The sequence below is a fragment of the Canis lupus genome, chromosome 8 (genome assembly GCF_048164855.1).
Source record: "Canis lupus baileyi chromosome 8, mCanLup2.hap1, whole genome shotgun sequence".
Classification (NCBI taxonomy): Eukaryota; Metazoa; Chordata; class Mammalia; order Carnivora; family Canidae; genus Canis; species Canis lupus.
In genome coordinates, this window is record NC_132845.1 from 49,219,965 (window position 1) to 49,234,315 (window position 14,351).

General features: G+C 43.0%; 1 protein-coding gene across 4 annotated transcripts in view; it reads right to left on the minus strand.

Annotated features, from left to right (window-relative positions):
• PDXDC1 (pyridoxal dependent decarboxylase domain containing 1) overlaps positions 1–5,447 on the minus strand; it is a 52,242-nt gene extending 46,795 nt beyond the window's left edge. For 2 of the 4 annotated variants that reach the window (XM_072835866.1, XM_072835868.1), the window contains exon 1: positions 5,261–5,447. In XM_072835866.1, the coding sequence (XP_072691967.1) occupies positions 5,261–5,281 (21 nt within the window). In that variant the 5' untranslated portion in view covers positions 5,282–5,447. Of the gene's footprint in view, positions 1–443; positions 614–4,944; positions 5,086–5,260 lie in introns of those variants that run through there. The other 2 variants (XM_072835869.1, XM_072835867.1) reach the window with 2 other exon arrangements.
• Between the last annotated feature and the right edge of the window lie 8,904 nt (positions 5,448–14,351).

Sequence of the window (14,351 nt, forward strand, 5' to 3'; positions counted from 1 at the left end):
CATTTTGAATATTGCTTGGAAAAAATAGATGTAAGCTAAGTTTGGGACATTTTCAAAGTGTTTGGAAGCATATTTTTAATAATTTTTTATAACTGATTTAACTTCAAAATATGAAACTGGTTTCCTTTCCCTTAATTTACATTCTACCAGCAATATGATATGGGGCACAATCATTATAAAGTAAACATTTACATTTCAATTACATCTTTAACAAACTCTAGAAAAGCCATGGTTCTGAACTGAATATTCTACCTAAAGAATCTCTCTCCCCACCCCCCAAAAAAAATCTCTCCCACAAAAAATCTTTCCTGGGCACTCAACTCCATGCAGTCCCCATTTTTTCTTTAATATTTTTTACTCCTCCTTGCTATATACAAGGATTTGTCTAAACATGTATGCCCCTATCAGAACATAACCTCCTGCAAGGATCAGGTCTTATTCACCTCATGTTTCTCTCAGGAATGGCCTCTGAACAAAGCCAGCCTTCAATAAAAATTCTAAATCAGGGGCAGCCCGGGTAGCTCAGCAGTTTAGCGCCGCCTTCAGCTCAGGGCGTGATCCTGGAGACCGGGGATCGAGTCCCACGTCGGGTTCACCGCGTGGAGCCTGCTTCTCCCTCTGCCTGTGTCTCTGCCTCTCTGTCTCTATGAATAAATAAAAATTTAAAAAAAAAAATTCTAAATCAAAGCAGGCTACTGCTTTAGGTGAAAACAGCTAACATTAAACTCAGGCAATTTCTACCTATAATCATAACTCAATCTTAGGTATGGGGGAACACACTGGGGACTATAGACAGCTCTGTCACTGACTGCCTCTGCAATCTCGAATAAGTAAAAAATCATGAAGGTCATAAATTTTAAGGATCAGGAACTTTGTACCATGTTTTCCCGGACACCCAGCATTTGATAATCATTTACCACTTCAGCCACCATGCACCTGTATGCAAAACACTTACATTATGATGATACAGGGATCAGCTTTAAGTGAATGCTAAAATTACAGCCTATCATTTCCCGTCATCTTTTCTACAAGGTCTAAAAGGTCAGACCACAGAAAATCGTTATTTCAAACATGGCCAATAGGGGTTCCTTTTGTGAACTTTTCAAATAAAAACCAGGAATAGAAATTCTGGTAGTCTGTATCAGTAATAATCAGGATGTTCCGGTCATGCTCCTATTGCTCCTTATAAACTTACAGTGAGACGAAAGAATTTTCCAATATCAGGTCCAAAGGCGGGGGGAAAACTTTGCTCAGAATGAGTACAAGAAAAAATAATAGATTGGTATGCAATTATTTCGATCAGAAACAGGGTCAAAGTTGCCTCTTTTAGAGATAAGAATTAGATACAACAAATAAATGAGCCCCACTCTACAGTGCTGCCCAACAGAAGTCTGTGATCATGGAAATGTCCTACATCTATGCTCTCTGGTAGTGCAGCCACAAGCTGCACTGTCTGTTGAGCACTTGAAATGTGCCGACCGAGGAACTGTGTTTTAGATTTTACTTAATTTTAATTAACATAAATTTAAGTAGCCAAACCATACCCAACAGCACAGCTCCAGATTCTCTAAATCAGTGGTTCTCAACTAGAGGCAATCTCCCCAACCCCAGGAACAACAATTGCTTCATTTGGAGACTCTGGTTCTTCCACCGTGAGAAATGCTCCTGGTAGAGGACAGGGATGCCACTAAACATTCTACAATGCACAGCACACCCTCTCACAACAGAGAATTATCCAACCCAGAATGCCAGTAGGGCTGCATTTAAGTTGATTCAAGGTTAGAGTTAAAGTCAATGCAAACAAACTGCAATACACTTTATCCAAACATAACACCCAGGAAGAATGAGCTTTTCCAAACAACAGGAAAAGGTCTGGGCTGTTGCACAAGTTTAAAGTAGTAGGATTTTATTTAAAAAGTGTATGTAGGTGTGTTCACTTATTAAGATATAAAGCATCAGAGTAATTACTTCCTGCAGCATTTTTTTAAAACTTGACTATTAACATAAGTAAACACTGTGAGACTATGTGACAGGGCCTTGTTCCTTAGGAGGTGGACACACAGTACTGGGGCGCTGAGGCTCCTACACCTACTCTTCTGGTTTGAATGCCCTGCCCCTTCAACTGACCTGTCTTGTTTCTTGAGACTTCACTAATTTCAGATACAACGGATACTACTGTGAAAGAAAAGCAAGCAAGACAAGAAAAGGGTTCTGTCATTGCAGGTCTCTTTTCTATATAGATTAAAGAAAAAGCAAGACTACAAAATTATATTTGGACCAAAGGAAATGTACTGACTGATTCTACTAAATGATGATGGACTACTACATTTTAGAAAGTGCAATTACTTGAAATTAGAGGATGGGAATCAAATAACATTGTGGTTTCTGTAGCCAGTATAAATTATGCAAGAATCAGTTTGAATGCGTTCAGAACTGCTCAAATAGCTCTTGAATTTATATTTGCGATGTAGAATTTAGCCCAGAATAGCCTCAAAGAAACGGGAATATGGACACAATTCAATGTTTTTACTTTGATTCAAACGGTCTTTCAGAACATGAAACCCCTAACATTCATATTATAGCAATTCTTTTTCTTTTCTGCCCACTTAGCACCAACAGAAATTGTTCATTACATGTGAGGCCCTCTATTGCTACAGGGAATACAAAAATAAGACACAGTCTTAGCTTTCAAAAACTTACATTCAGAATTTCCACATTGGCCTAAGGCAGAAACTTTCAGCCCACATTCTGAATTCCTCAAAGATCACTGCCATCTTTGCGAATGCTCCAGCCTTAAGTTCTCTGGAGTTTCAGTACTTCTTCAGATCTTCATTTGGAGAGTTTACAATCTTTATTTATTTATTTATTTATTTATTTTTAAATTTTTTTATTTTTAAAATTTAAAAATTTTTTTTAGAGTTTACAATCTTTCATCGATTAACATTTACAGGGAGAAACCAGTGTCATCGACTAGTTAAATGCCAGAAAAGTAATATTTATTTATTTATTTATTTTTTAATTTTTATTTATTTATGATAGAGAGAGAGAGAGAGAGAGAGAGGCAGAGACACAGGCAGAGGGAGAAGCAGGCTTCATGCACCGGGAGCTCGACGTGGGACTGGATCCCGGGTCTCCAGGATCGCGCCCTGGGCCAAAGGCAGGCGCCAAACCGCTGCGCCACCCAGGGATCCCAGAAAAGTAATATTTAAAGTGGGATTCAAACCCATTCTGTTTTTCAGATTTGCCTATAAAAAAGTATTTGTGGAGGAAAGATCACACCAGTTCTTTAGGTTCCTAAATGAAAAGACACAAAGCCCATTCTGTCCTATGAAATTGGGACAGGAAACAACACTGGAGAGGCAATCTTAGCATCATTTTATGTTCCAACTACTGACATCACACATATGATCCAGACCAGGAATGCTCAGCTCAGCCATGACTAACATTTTAAGCAGATAATTCTCTGGTACCGAGGCTGTCCTGTGCAAGGTGGGAGGTTTAGCAGCATCCTTGGCCTCTCTACCCCACTCTGTGCCAGCAGCACTCCCTACCCCTCTAGTGTGACCATCAGAAAGGTCTTCAGACAAGCTGCCAAATGTCCCCTGGGTAATAAAACTGCACATGGCCGAGAATCACTGACCTAACCTGTAACTCCAAGTACCGCAGGGTAGACATTGTACTTAATCACACGCCTGGAAAGACTTTATTCCTAGCCGGCAGAACATGCAACACTAAAAACATCAACTTATTTTTCTTTTTCTTGACTGCCTTCTGCCCAGTTTATGAGAAACCTGAGGCGTAGGCTATACCACTGACTGGAGGCACCTGAACACATCTGGCTGAACTGCTACAATTACTCCCTTCAACTTGCCAGGGACAAGGGAGTGAATCTACAGCAGCTGCCACGCTGGAAAAAGAAAAAGAAAAAGAAAAAGAAAAAAAAGAAGAAAAGAAAGAAAAGAAAAGAAAAGAAAAGAAAAGAAAAGAAAAGAAAAGAAAAGAAAAGAAAAGACAAAGTATGTCATTTCTGCCCGTTCAAAACCAACATATAGCCACCTTAAAACGCTAGCCCTGGGCAGCCCGGGTGGCTCAGCGGTTTAGCGCCGCCTTCAGCCCGGGGCGTGACCCTGGAGATCCGGGATCGGATCTGATCCCACGTCGGGCTCCCTGCGCGGAGCCTGCTTCTCCCTCTGCCTGTGCCTCTGCTTCTCTCTCTCCGCGCGGTCTCTCATGAGTAAATAAATAAAATCTTAAACAAACAAACAAACAAACAAAAAAGCTAGCATTGCTCCGGAATTCTACATGCATTAAAAGAAACCCCCGGGGTCTGCACAAGCAGACTCCCCAAACTTGAAGAGGGAGAAGGGCCTGAAGGGAAGGCCGAACGCCAGGTTCCGAAGACAGGTCTCCGTAAAGGGATGCAAGCCCTGGTTCTCTCTCATCTACGGGCCCTAAGCATCCAGGAGGACTAGGAGGATCCGCCTCCGCTTTGCCCAAAGCGGTCAGCCAGGTACAGACATCACGCTGCTGCTTCCCCACGGCGAACCACAGGAAATCGTGGCTATCTGTGGATTTCGGAGAGGGCCGGGCCGGGCCGGGGGTGGGGGGTGGGGGGTGGGGTGCGCCACGAGCTGCTGGAGTAGCAGCAAAACCCCGCCAAACGCAATTCCCCATCTACAGAAGACGCACCCCTCCGTGACCCCGCGGAAGCGGGTGGGGGGGGGGGCTCCCAGCTGTTCCCAAACCGCGGCGTCAGAATCACGTGGGGGAGGGGAGGGGAGGGGACCAGGGGGCGAGAGAATCTGCAAAACCGTCCCGCCCCCACGGGTTCCGACCCTAGGGGCGAAGATCTGGGGCCCCCGGGTGAGGATTCCTGGTCACGCTGAAGTTCAGTCTCCACCATCCCCCCCCCCCCTGCAAATTGGGAGACCACTGAAAACCTACAAGCTTGCAGCTGGCTCCGAGACAACCGGGGCTCCTGTGCAGGCTCTCCCGGGGCCGCGAGCTGTTGGGGCTGCTCGCGCAGGCCCCAAGGTCGGCCCCGGGGCAAAAGCGGCCGCGCTTCCCCCCGCCCACGGGGACCGTGACGTGCCCGGGCCTCCGCCGCCAGGCCGCCCCCGGCACGGCCGGTGAGCGCCCCCCTCCCCGGTCACAATGGCAGCTCGCGACCGGGAAACAGTCGCCCCGGAGGCGGGTGCAGGGGGGAGGCGGGGGGGGGGGCTCCCGGGCCGCAGCGCGACCCCCCAGCCCGAGTACGGACCTTCTCCAGGGACGCGTCCATGGCTGAGGCGGCGGCAGAGCCCAGTGGAGGCCCCCGCGGCCCGAGCGTTACTTCCGCCTCCCGCGGCCAGCCGCGGTTTCCACGCTGGCAGCGCTGACGTCCCCCCGCGGCCGCGGCCGGCGGGGCGGAGACGAGGAGGAGCCGCCTGGCGTCGCCGCGCGGTGGGAAATCTGCGGGTCGCGGGGAGGCGGGGGGCGGGGCCTCTCCGGGGGGGCCCTCCGGGCTTCCGTACGCGGCCGTCACGCCGGCCAGTCCTAACGTTTCCAGGTAGAGGGGGGGGGACGCACGGTGGGGCCGCCCCAAATTTTCAGAAACCCGGCGCAAGCGTCGGGGCAGACACATAATAACCACAAGTGAGCACTCCCGTACTGAGAGGCTGGAAAATGCCAGTGAGCGCACCTGTGCTTCAGGCCCAGGCTTCCAAGGGCTCCCCACTGTCAACCTCCCTCGGGAATGGAACAGGCCATGCGCCACAGAGGGGCGGGGCCGGCGAGCACCGCAGCGCATGCGCAGGATCTGCACTTTGCAAGGTGCCGAGGGGTTTGCGGAGGGGGGGTACGGTTCAGGGATGAGGTTCCCCAGGGATGCGCGCACCGAAAGAGGTGCTTGTGCAAGGCGGGGTAGTTGTCTCCGATCTTTTACCGCAGAATTCCAGGCGGAAGAGGCGTTGAGACAACTGGTGCAGCTTCTTCCATTATGTTAAGCCGTACTTAGGGCTTGTCAGGTGATGATGATGATTGATGATGATGATAGTTGCTCCTGTTCCCCTTTATAGTGCAACAGCCCTGTGATGGAGAGATCGTTATCCATTTCCCGGTGCTCGTCTAGGGGGGCGTCCAGACCCAGGCACCCTGACTGCGGCACCTGTCCACTACCCACACTGCCTCCGTGACCGCCTCCACCTCTGCGGTATGATCGTGATGTGTGTCTGACGAATGGGAGAGGCCATGCATTTGCTTAATATATTGCGCTAATGAGGAAAGCTGCAACAGACGAGCCTACCACGTTTGCAGTCAGTAAAACACTTCACCAGAGGGGCGCCTAGGGGGCTCACAGTGGCTGAGCGTCTGCCTTCAGCTCAGGGCGTGACCCCGGGGTCCCGGGATCGAGTCCCGCATCAGGTCCCCTGCAGGGAGCCTGCTTCCCCCTCTGCCTCTCTCTGTGTCTCTCATGAACAAGCAAATAAAATCTTAACAAAACACCACTACCCCCAAAGACTGATGACATTACAGCCGCAAAACCATCCCCTTTCCCCTCCTCTGTTGTGCACATCTCTTCTGAAATTTGTGTAAACAGCTGGGGTTTCAGTATAGTAATTAATATGTTTCGCGCTAACTCGTGTTTGGTAAACTGCCCAGCTACGTTAATAAAATTGTTTTCTACCAAAGGAAGCCTTGTGTGCCGCTGGCTCAGAGCGAACCAAGGGAACTAACTATTCAGATTCTGAGTTCTGCCAACAGAAGGAAAGATAGATTTATGATGTCTTCCAAGGTCTCACGTTGAATGTACCTCTGCTTGAGCAAAACACATCACTATTTCCAAGTTATTATGAAAATGTTCAGACATTTGGGAAAAACAACCGTACAGTGAACAACCACATGTCCACTTTTTAGATTCTACAATGAGCATTTCCCCATATTTGCTTTCTTACGTAAGCATCTATCTATCCATCAGTATATCTTCTGTTCTGATAGACTTAAAAGTTGTAGACATCAATATGTTTCACCCCTGAGCATCTCAGCATGAATCATTAAAAATTCATCATTTCGGGGATACCTGGGTGGCTCAGTGGTTGAGCATCTGCATTCAGCTCAGGTTGTGATCCCCCCCAGGGTCCTGGGATCAAGTCCTGCATCAGGTCCTTTGCAGGGAGTCTGCTTCTCCCTCTGCCTATGTCTCTGCTTCTCTGTGTCTCTCATGAATAAATAAATTTTAAAAAATTCATAATTTCTAAAGCCACCTCCAAGTATCTGCCCATTACATTATAAAGTAGATTATATGGCATGGAAACTAGAGAGATGAAACTAACCTGTTCTATCCTAAAAGTAAACTTTAAAACATGAAAATTATTCCCATGTGAAAAAGTGGGCATAATTCATTTAGTATTTACCCAAATAATGCTGGCTTCAGCAACACATACTAATATTTACCCAAATAGGTTTGTTAGCTGCCATCTTGAACAGTTAGGTGCTGGGAATACAAAAATAAGACACTATCTCTGCCTTTAAAGAAACTCTGTTTAGAGCAGAGGTTTTTACTTTGGGACCCAGAGGAAGGCCTGTGAAACTCCTGAAACTATACACCAAATTTTGTATTCGAGTGCATTTGTCTGGGGGAAAAATATCCAAAGCTTTCCTTTTATAAAGTCTGTCTGTGACACCACACAGCAAAATAAGTTAAAACTATTTGCCTTGTGGTTGGACAGATATGTACGCTGATAAATTATTATGCAGTGTTCTTTGAGCTAGTACAGACATATGAGAAAAAAAATACTGTAGGAAGCCAAAGCATGAAATCACTCATTGTGAGAACATTTGGCTTATACATGCTGATACAGACCTTTTCCTGATTCATAGGCAAAAAAAAAAAAAAAAAAAAAAAAAGGTCTGATACAGATCTTTTCCTGATTCATAAGCAAAAAAATGTAAAAAAAAAAATGTGGTTATTTTTCCCTTTGAGTCCATTCACAGGATTTTTGTTGCACCCTGATTGACATTTAAATAACCATATTGTAGATGTTGCTTTTAACCTCTAACTTTTTGAATCAACCAAGCGACACCTATGGACAATGTATTTACTATTCACCACGGCAATATAAAATTAATAAATTACAAAAAAGTGGGAGGGAAGAGGCAAGGTGAGTAGGAATAAAAATGGAATTACTAATGTCTTCAACTTCATTTCAGAGTATGAGTAAATACTCGCTAAAAGGTCTAAATCAAGATTCAAAGTTTGCAATGTGATCTTTAAGGGTATAAAGGGTATTCACTTTTATCTCTAGAAGAAATAAAATTAACAAAAATCAGAAGGTGGAGAGGATAGGCGAGCCAGCCAGGCGGCAATGAATTTCCCACTTTTAGAGTAAGGGAACAATAGATTCTTTCTAAATTAAGAAACAGATACAAAGATATTTTTTACAAAGTAAAAGGTGAAAGCTTCTATGGAATGGGAGTAGGGGTTTTGAGATAAGGAAAAAGAAATTGGCAATATCCCATTTTATATTCTTCTATACTATCTGAATTTTTGCCTTTTGTATGCATTCCTCTTATGAATTAAAAAAAAGTTAAGTAAATTGCCTGTAAAAAATAGGTTTCAATAATTTTTAAAACCTTACCTTTACCGGGCAATTTTGGAAAGAAGTCTGCAGTTCCTAAAGACGACTTGAGGTGGCAACGCTGAGACCTTGCTTGGTTAGTTTGGCAGAATTCATAAGCAGAGTTAGAAGTGGGGGTGGGAAAGGGGATAGGGTAACTAGGTGACCGGCGTTAAGGAGGGCACAGGATGAGATGAGCACTGGGTATTAGAATATATCCTGGCAAGCTGAATTTAAATAAATTAATAAATATTTTAAAACCCAAGTTTTATTGTTAAAATATAGGAAACAGCTTAAAAGAAATGAATTGTTCTTGACTAACATCAGTAAGCACAGTCCCCTCTATGAGAGAAAGCTTCTCAGACATCACATAAATCCTCTAGGAGCCCCTGCCTGAAACAATCCCAGCTTCCCTGACCCCAAGAAAAAAATAACCACTTTCTGACCTTTACAGCAATATATACCCAATTTCTTTATACATAGTCTCTCCATATACATATATATGCATATGTATATGTATGTATAGTCTCTTTTAATCTGTAGGTTTTCCAAATCTTTTTTTTTTTTCCTTTTATATTTGATTTGTTGAAGACATCAGGCCACTGTTCTAGAATTTTCCTTAGTCTGGATTTTCTTCTGGTCTCTGTATTTCCTGCAAATTGGTAATTGAATCTAAAGCTTAATCAGGTTCAGGTTTGAAGTTCTGGGGGACCTGTTCAGAGACGGCTGTGGTTCTCCTCATCAGGAGGCATGCGGTACCTGTTTTCTTTTTTTGTGTTATCAGGCATTAACATTCTTTACATTAATTCTGACCTAAATGAGAAAACCTGTGAATTTTCTTATGTCACCTATATTTTGGTATCCAAGGAAGTTTGCCAAGATACGATTTCTCATCACCCTTTCATTTTTCATTTTGTTTTGACATAATTTCAGACTTGTAGGAAAGTTGCAAGGAGAGTACAAAGAATTCTCTTAAACCCTTTACTCAAATCTCCCAAATGTTAACATGTCACCACATTTGCTATAATGTTCTTTCTAAATGAATACATAAATATGAATAAACACGTATTTTTCCCTCTGAATCATTTCCTAGTTGGTTGCAGATGATGTCCTTTCATCTCTAAATAACTTAATGATATTACTTCCTAATCAATGGACTCTATTCACATTTTGACAATTTTCCCAGTAAAGTCCTTAATAGAAGGCCTAGAATAGCATGCTCTCTTTTAAAAAAAATTTTTTTTTAATTTTATTTATTCATGAGAGACACACAGAGAGAGAGGGGGGCAGAGACATGAGCAGAAGGAGAAACAGGTTCCCCACGAGTAGCCCAATGTGGGACTTGATCCCAGGACCCCAGGATCAGGACCTGAGCCAAAGGCAGGCGCTCAACCACTGAGCCACCCAGGTGTCCCTGGAATAGCATGCTCTTGAATAGTTCTTCAGTCTTTGTGTGTCTCACAACAAATACAGGACAAAAACCTTGTAAACTGTTCATCAATGTGGGGTTTCCATCTAGTTTTAAAAGATCCTAATGTTGATTTTTTGAAGCTTTGTGATTTTCCTCTATAAGCAGATTGTATGGAGCAGAGACCCATCTGATGTAGGCGAGTTTCTTATTATTCACAAATCTAAGATAATGAATAATCATGTTTTCCTCCCAAAAAGCCTTCAAAAGGCTATAAAGCTATTTTTTTTTGACTGTAGACTTCTAAATCAAAAGTATAAGTATTGGATTACACATAGGCCAGCTTTTTCCTGGTTCATAGACTAGCACAGTGTGAGCTCAGATTCTAGATCCAAAAAAACCTGAGCTCTTTACACTGAAAAGCTACTTGGGCCAGTTGCTTAACTTTGTGCTGTTTTAGTTTACTGATCTGAAAATTCAGGTTATACTTGTCTTTTAGTGTTCTTTAAACATTCTTGTGGTTTTTACATCAAAAAACAAGCAAACAAAAAACTCCCTCGTAAGCACATCCACATCCTCCTCCAGTTACATTTATGGTCTCAAGTTTCATCACATGTGTACCACCAACTCATCTCAATCTGGCTTCAGCTGCTTCATTCCACCTAACCCTCAGTAACATCGTCCCAATCCATTTTACACAATATGTCTTAGCTGCATTAGATCCAGTTAATCACCTACTTTTCTTTTCTTTCTTTTTTTTTTAAGATTTTTAAAATGCTCCCCTGTGGGGAGCATGATGCGGGATTCGATCCCAGGACCCTGGGATCAAACCTGAGCCAAAGGCAGAGGCTCAGCCACTGAGCCACTCAGGTGCCCCAAATCACCTCCTTCTCAAAACCGAGACTTCCTTGGCTTCCCAAGATGAAACTCTCCATTGTGCTCTCCTCTGCCTGCCTCTTCTCCACCCTTCTTCCTCTTGTGCTCTCCTCTGCCTGCCTCTTCTCCACCCTTCTTCCTCTGTCCAACATTTATTTAATTTACTGGATTTTCTCAGCCTTCAGCTCTAACAGTATTCTCTCCCTCTACCTTGTATTCTCCACTCTTTACTTTAACATCTAGAAAGCAGTATTGTTTTCATACTGGCAGTCAACTAATCCAGAAGTTGTGAAATCAATTTACTGTGTCCTGACTCGCAATTTGGAAAAACTGAATTAGACTAGGAAACATCATGGCATTATATGGAGTAAGGATAATTAGGAAACAATCCACATGTCCCTCAATAGCAAAAAGAAAAATATTTGTTGCCTATCCATACTACACAGCCATAAAAAGGAACTACAGACACGTGGAGTGCCATAAAAGTCAGTATTTTCTGTAAAGGTCCAGGTGGAAAGCGGTACATATTTCAGGCTTTGGGGACCATTCAGTCTCTGGCACAACACTGTATAGCATGAAAGTAGTTACAGACAATATGTAAGCAAAGGAGTCAATGCTATCTCCCAATAAAACTTTATTGATGGGGTAGCCCGGGTGGCTCAGCGGTTTAGCGCCACCTTCAGCCCAGGGTGTGATCCTGGAGACCTGGGATCCTGTCCCACATTGGGCTCCCTGTGTGGAGCCTGCTTCTCCCTCTGCCTGTGTCCCTCTCTCTCTCTCTCTCTCTCTCTCTCTCTGTGTGTTTCTCATTAATAAATAAAATATTTAAAAAAATAAACACAAGCTTTAAAAAAATAAAACTTTATTGATGGACACTAAATTTCGAATTCCATACAATTTTCACATCATGAAATATTCTTCTGGTCCCCTGACCCAACCATTTGGAAATAGAAAGCCATTCTTAGCTCTCAGATTTTTTTTTAAGCTCTTGGACTTTTATATAAATAGTCAGTTGGCCATATTTGGCCTATAGACTGTAGTTCGCAGACTCTTGTTATAGATGAACCTCAGAAATATTATGCCGAGAGAAGCCAAATATAAAGAATACATACATGGTGTAATTCCAATTACATGAAATTCTAGGCAGTGCAGACTCATCTATAATGATTGAAAGCCTGGGGCCCCTGATGGAGGGGAGTTAACAGCGCACATGGGAAATGGAATTTTTGGAGGTGATAGGAATTTTAATTTTAGTTGTGGTGGTGTACAGAGGTATATGCATTTGTCACAACTCCTTGTGTATGTAATATGGATATATATTATTATATGTAAAACATACTTCAATAAAGTTGATTAAAAAAATCAGAGTGCATCCCATATAGTGAGGGTTATCATGTTTCTGAAACTTGTAATCCAGTTATGTACATTCATAGATACGTATCGAACACATCTTCTTCCATCCACAACGAGGGTCTCCTTGACATCCCCCATCCCAGTAAAGGCACCATCACCCGCCCAGTGGTTCAAGCCAGGAAACTGGTGTCTTTCTCATACACTTCTCCTTCCCCAACATCTTCCAATCCGTGTTGTTATACATACCTCTTAAATATCTCTCAAAGCTGTCCACATCTCCATCTCCACTCCTTGACTCTGCCATACCTCAGCAACCTCTGTAGCCAAACCATTCTGAACACAACCAGTAGAGTAGTCTGTTAAACAGGGAAATCAGATCTCCTGCTGAGAAGCCTTGGGTGGTCCCTGGAGTGAAGCAAAGCATTCATCCTTCACATGGCCCACAAATATGATTTGGCCTCCTTTCACCTCAGCTCTCATGACTCCCTTGTTCTTTTTCCCCCCAAGATTTTATTTATTTGAGAGAGTGAGCGAGAGAAAGAGAGAGAGAGAGAGATAGAGAGCACATGCACACGATGGGAGGAGGGGCAGAGGCAGAGGGAGAAACAAACTCCTCGCTGAGTAGGGAGCCTGACCACATGGGGCTCGATCCTGGGACCCTGGGATCACGACCTAAGCCGAAGGCAAATGCTTAACTGGCTGAGCCATCCCAGTGCCCCTCCCTTGTTCTTCTACTACAGCAAGCCCCTTCCTGAGAAGTGGTTTTCTTTCACTGGATTGTTCTTTCCTTCTTTCCCCTTGATAAACTTCTAACCTCTTTGGTAGAAGTTTAAATATCATTTTCTCAGGGAAACGTCGTAAGTGCTCATATAGGCACCTGTACTTTTTCCATGTACTTAGCACAATCGTAGTTATTTGTTTAATGTCTGTCTCCCTTAATAGACTATAAATGCCATTTCTGCAGAGACAGAGTCTGTCTGCAATGTTATTTTGTCCCCAGTAACTGGCACGCAGACTCTAAAAACGGTTGGAGAATGAATGAATGGATAGATAATGAATCTATACGCTGGCACAATGTGCAGATTTTATTTCCAAACATTTCCAGTGTTTTCAATCTGGTTTTAATGAGTATCACATTTTAAAGACACTCTATGGGCCAAGTAAGCAATTTCACATCCCAGGTCTCCATAGTCCGATGTCTGGGATGCAGTGTATGATTATTGAATGCATTAATTCAACAAATACTTTCTGAGAGTCCGCTACATGCCAGGCAGTATTCTAGGAATCAGGGTTACAGTGATTAAAAGAGTCTTTGCATTTGTGGATCTTACATTGCATTGGAATGGAGAGATAACAAATAGCTATCTAATATTAATTAATTTTAAGTACCATCAGGAAAATAGAGCAGGATAAGAGAATAGAGAATAAATCATGAATGAATTCATCTTTCAAGCTGTAAATTCGAAATCTCTGTTCTGAAACATTGAGAATATTTGTTCACTGATAATTAGCTGGAAATAAAAGAAAATCAACCAAAATAAACCACTACCATGGACAATTTACCATTAATTTTCAAGATCTTGAGGAAGGCATTCCCACTGATTTTTCTATTACTCAAAGGACCTTTCTTTGATGTTTGAGCAGTTCTCACAATTCACAGACCTATCATCATCCAAATATCATGGGAGCAGAGTTGGGCATGAAGTCTTGGAAAATCTGAAGCAAGTATGTTAAGATTGATGTAGCCATATGAAAAAAAAAATTTAACTGTCATCTTAAGCCACATTTCAACTTACGTTTAAGATTCTTTTTTCCCTAAAGTAAAATTTTAGATGATATTGAATATTTTAGTTGACATTGCAAAAAGTAAAATAGCATAAAAAGGTAAATTCTAGGGCAGCCCGGGTGGCTCAGTGGTTTAGCGCTGCCTTTAGCCTAGGACCTGATCCTGGAGACCCGGGATCGAGTCCCATGTCGGACTCCCTGTGTGGAGCCTGCTTCTCCCTCTGCCTGTGTTTCTGCCTCTCTCTCTATGTCTCTCATGAATAAATAAATAAAATCTTAAAAGAAAGGTAAATTCTACCTTTTATTTGTTTCAGATTTATTTACATTTTATGAAA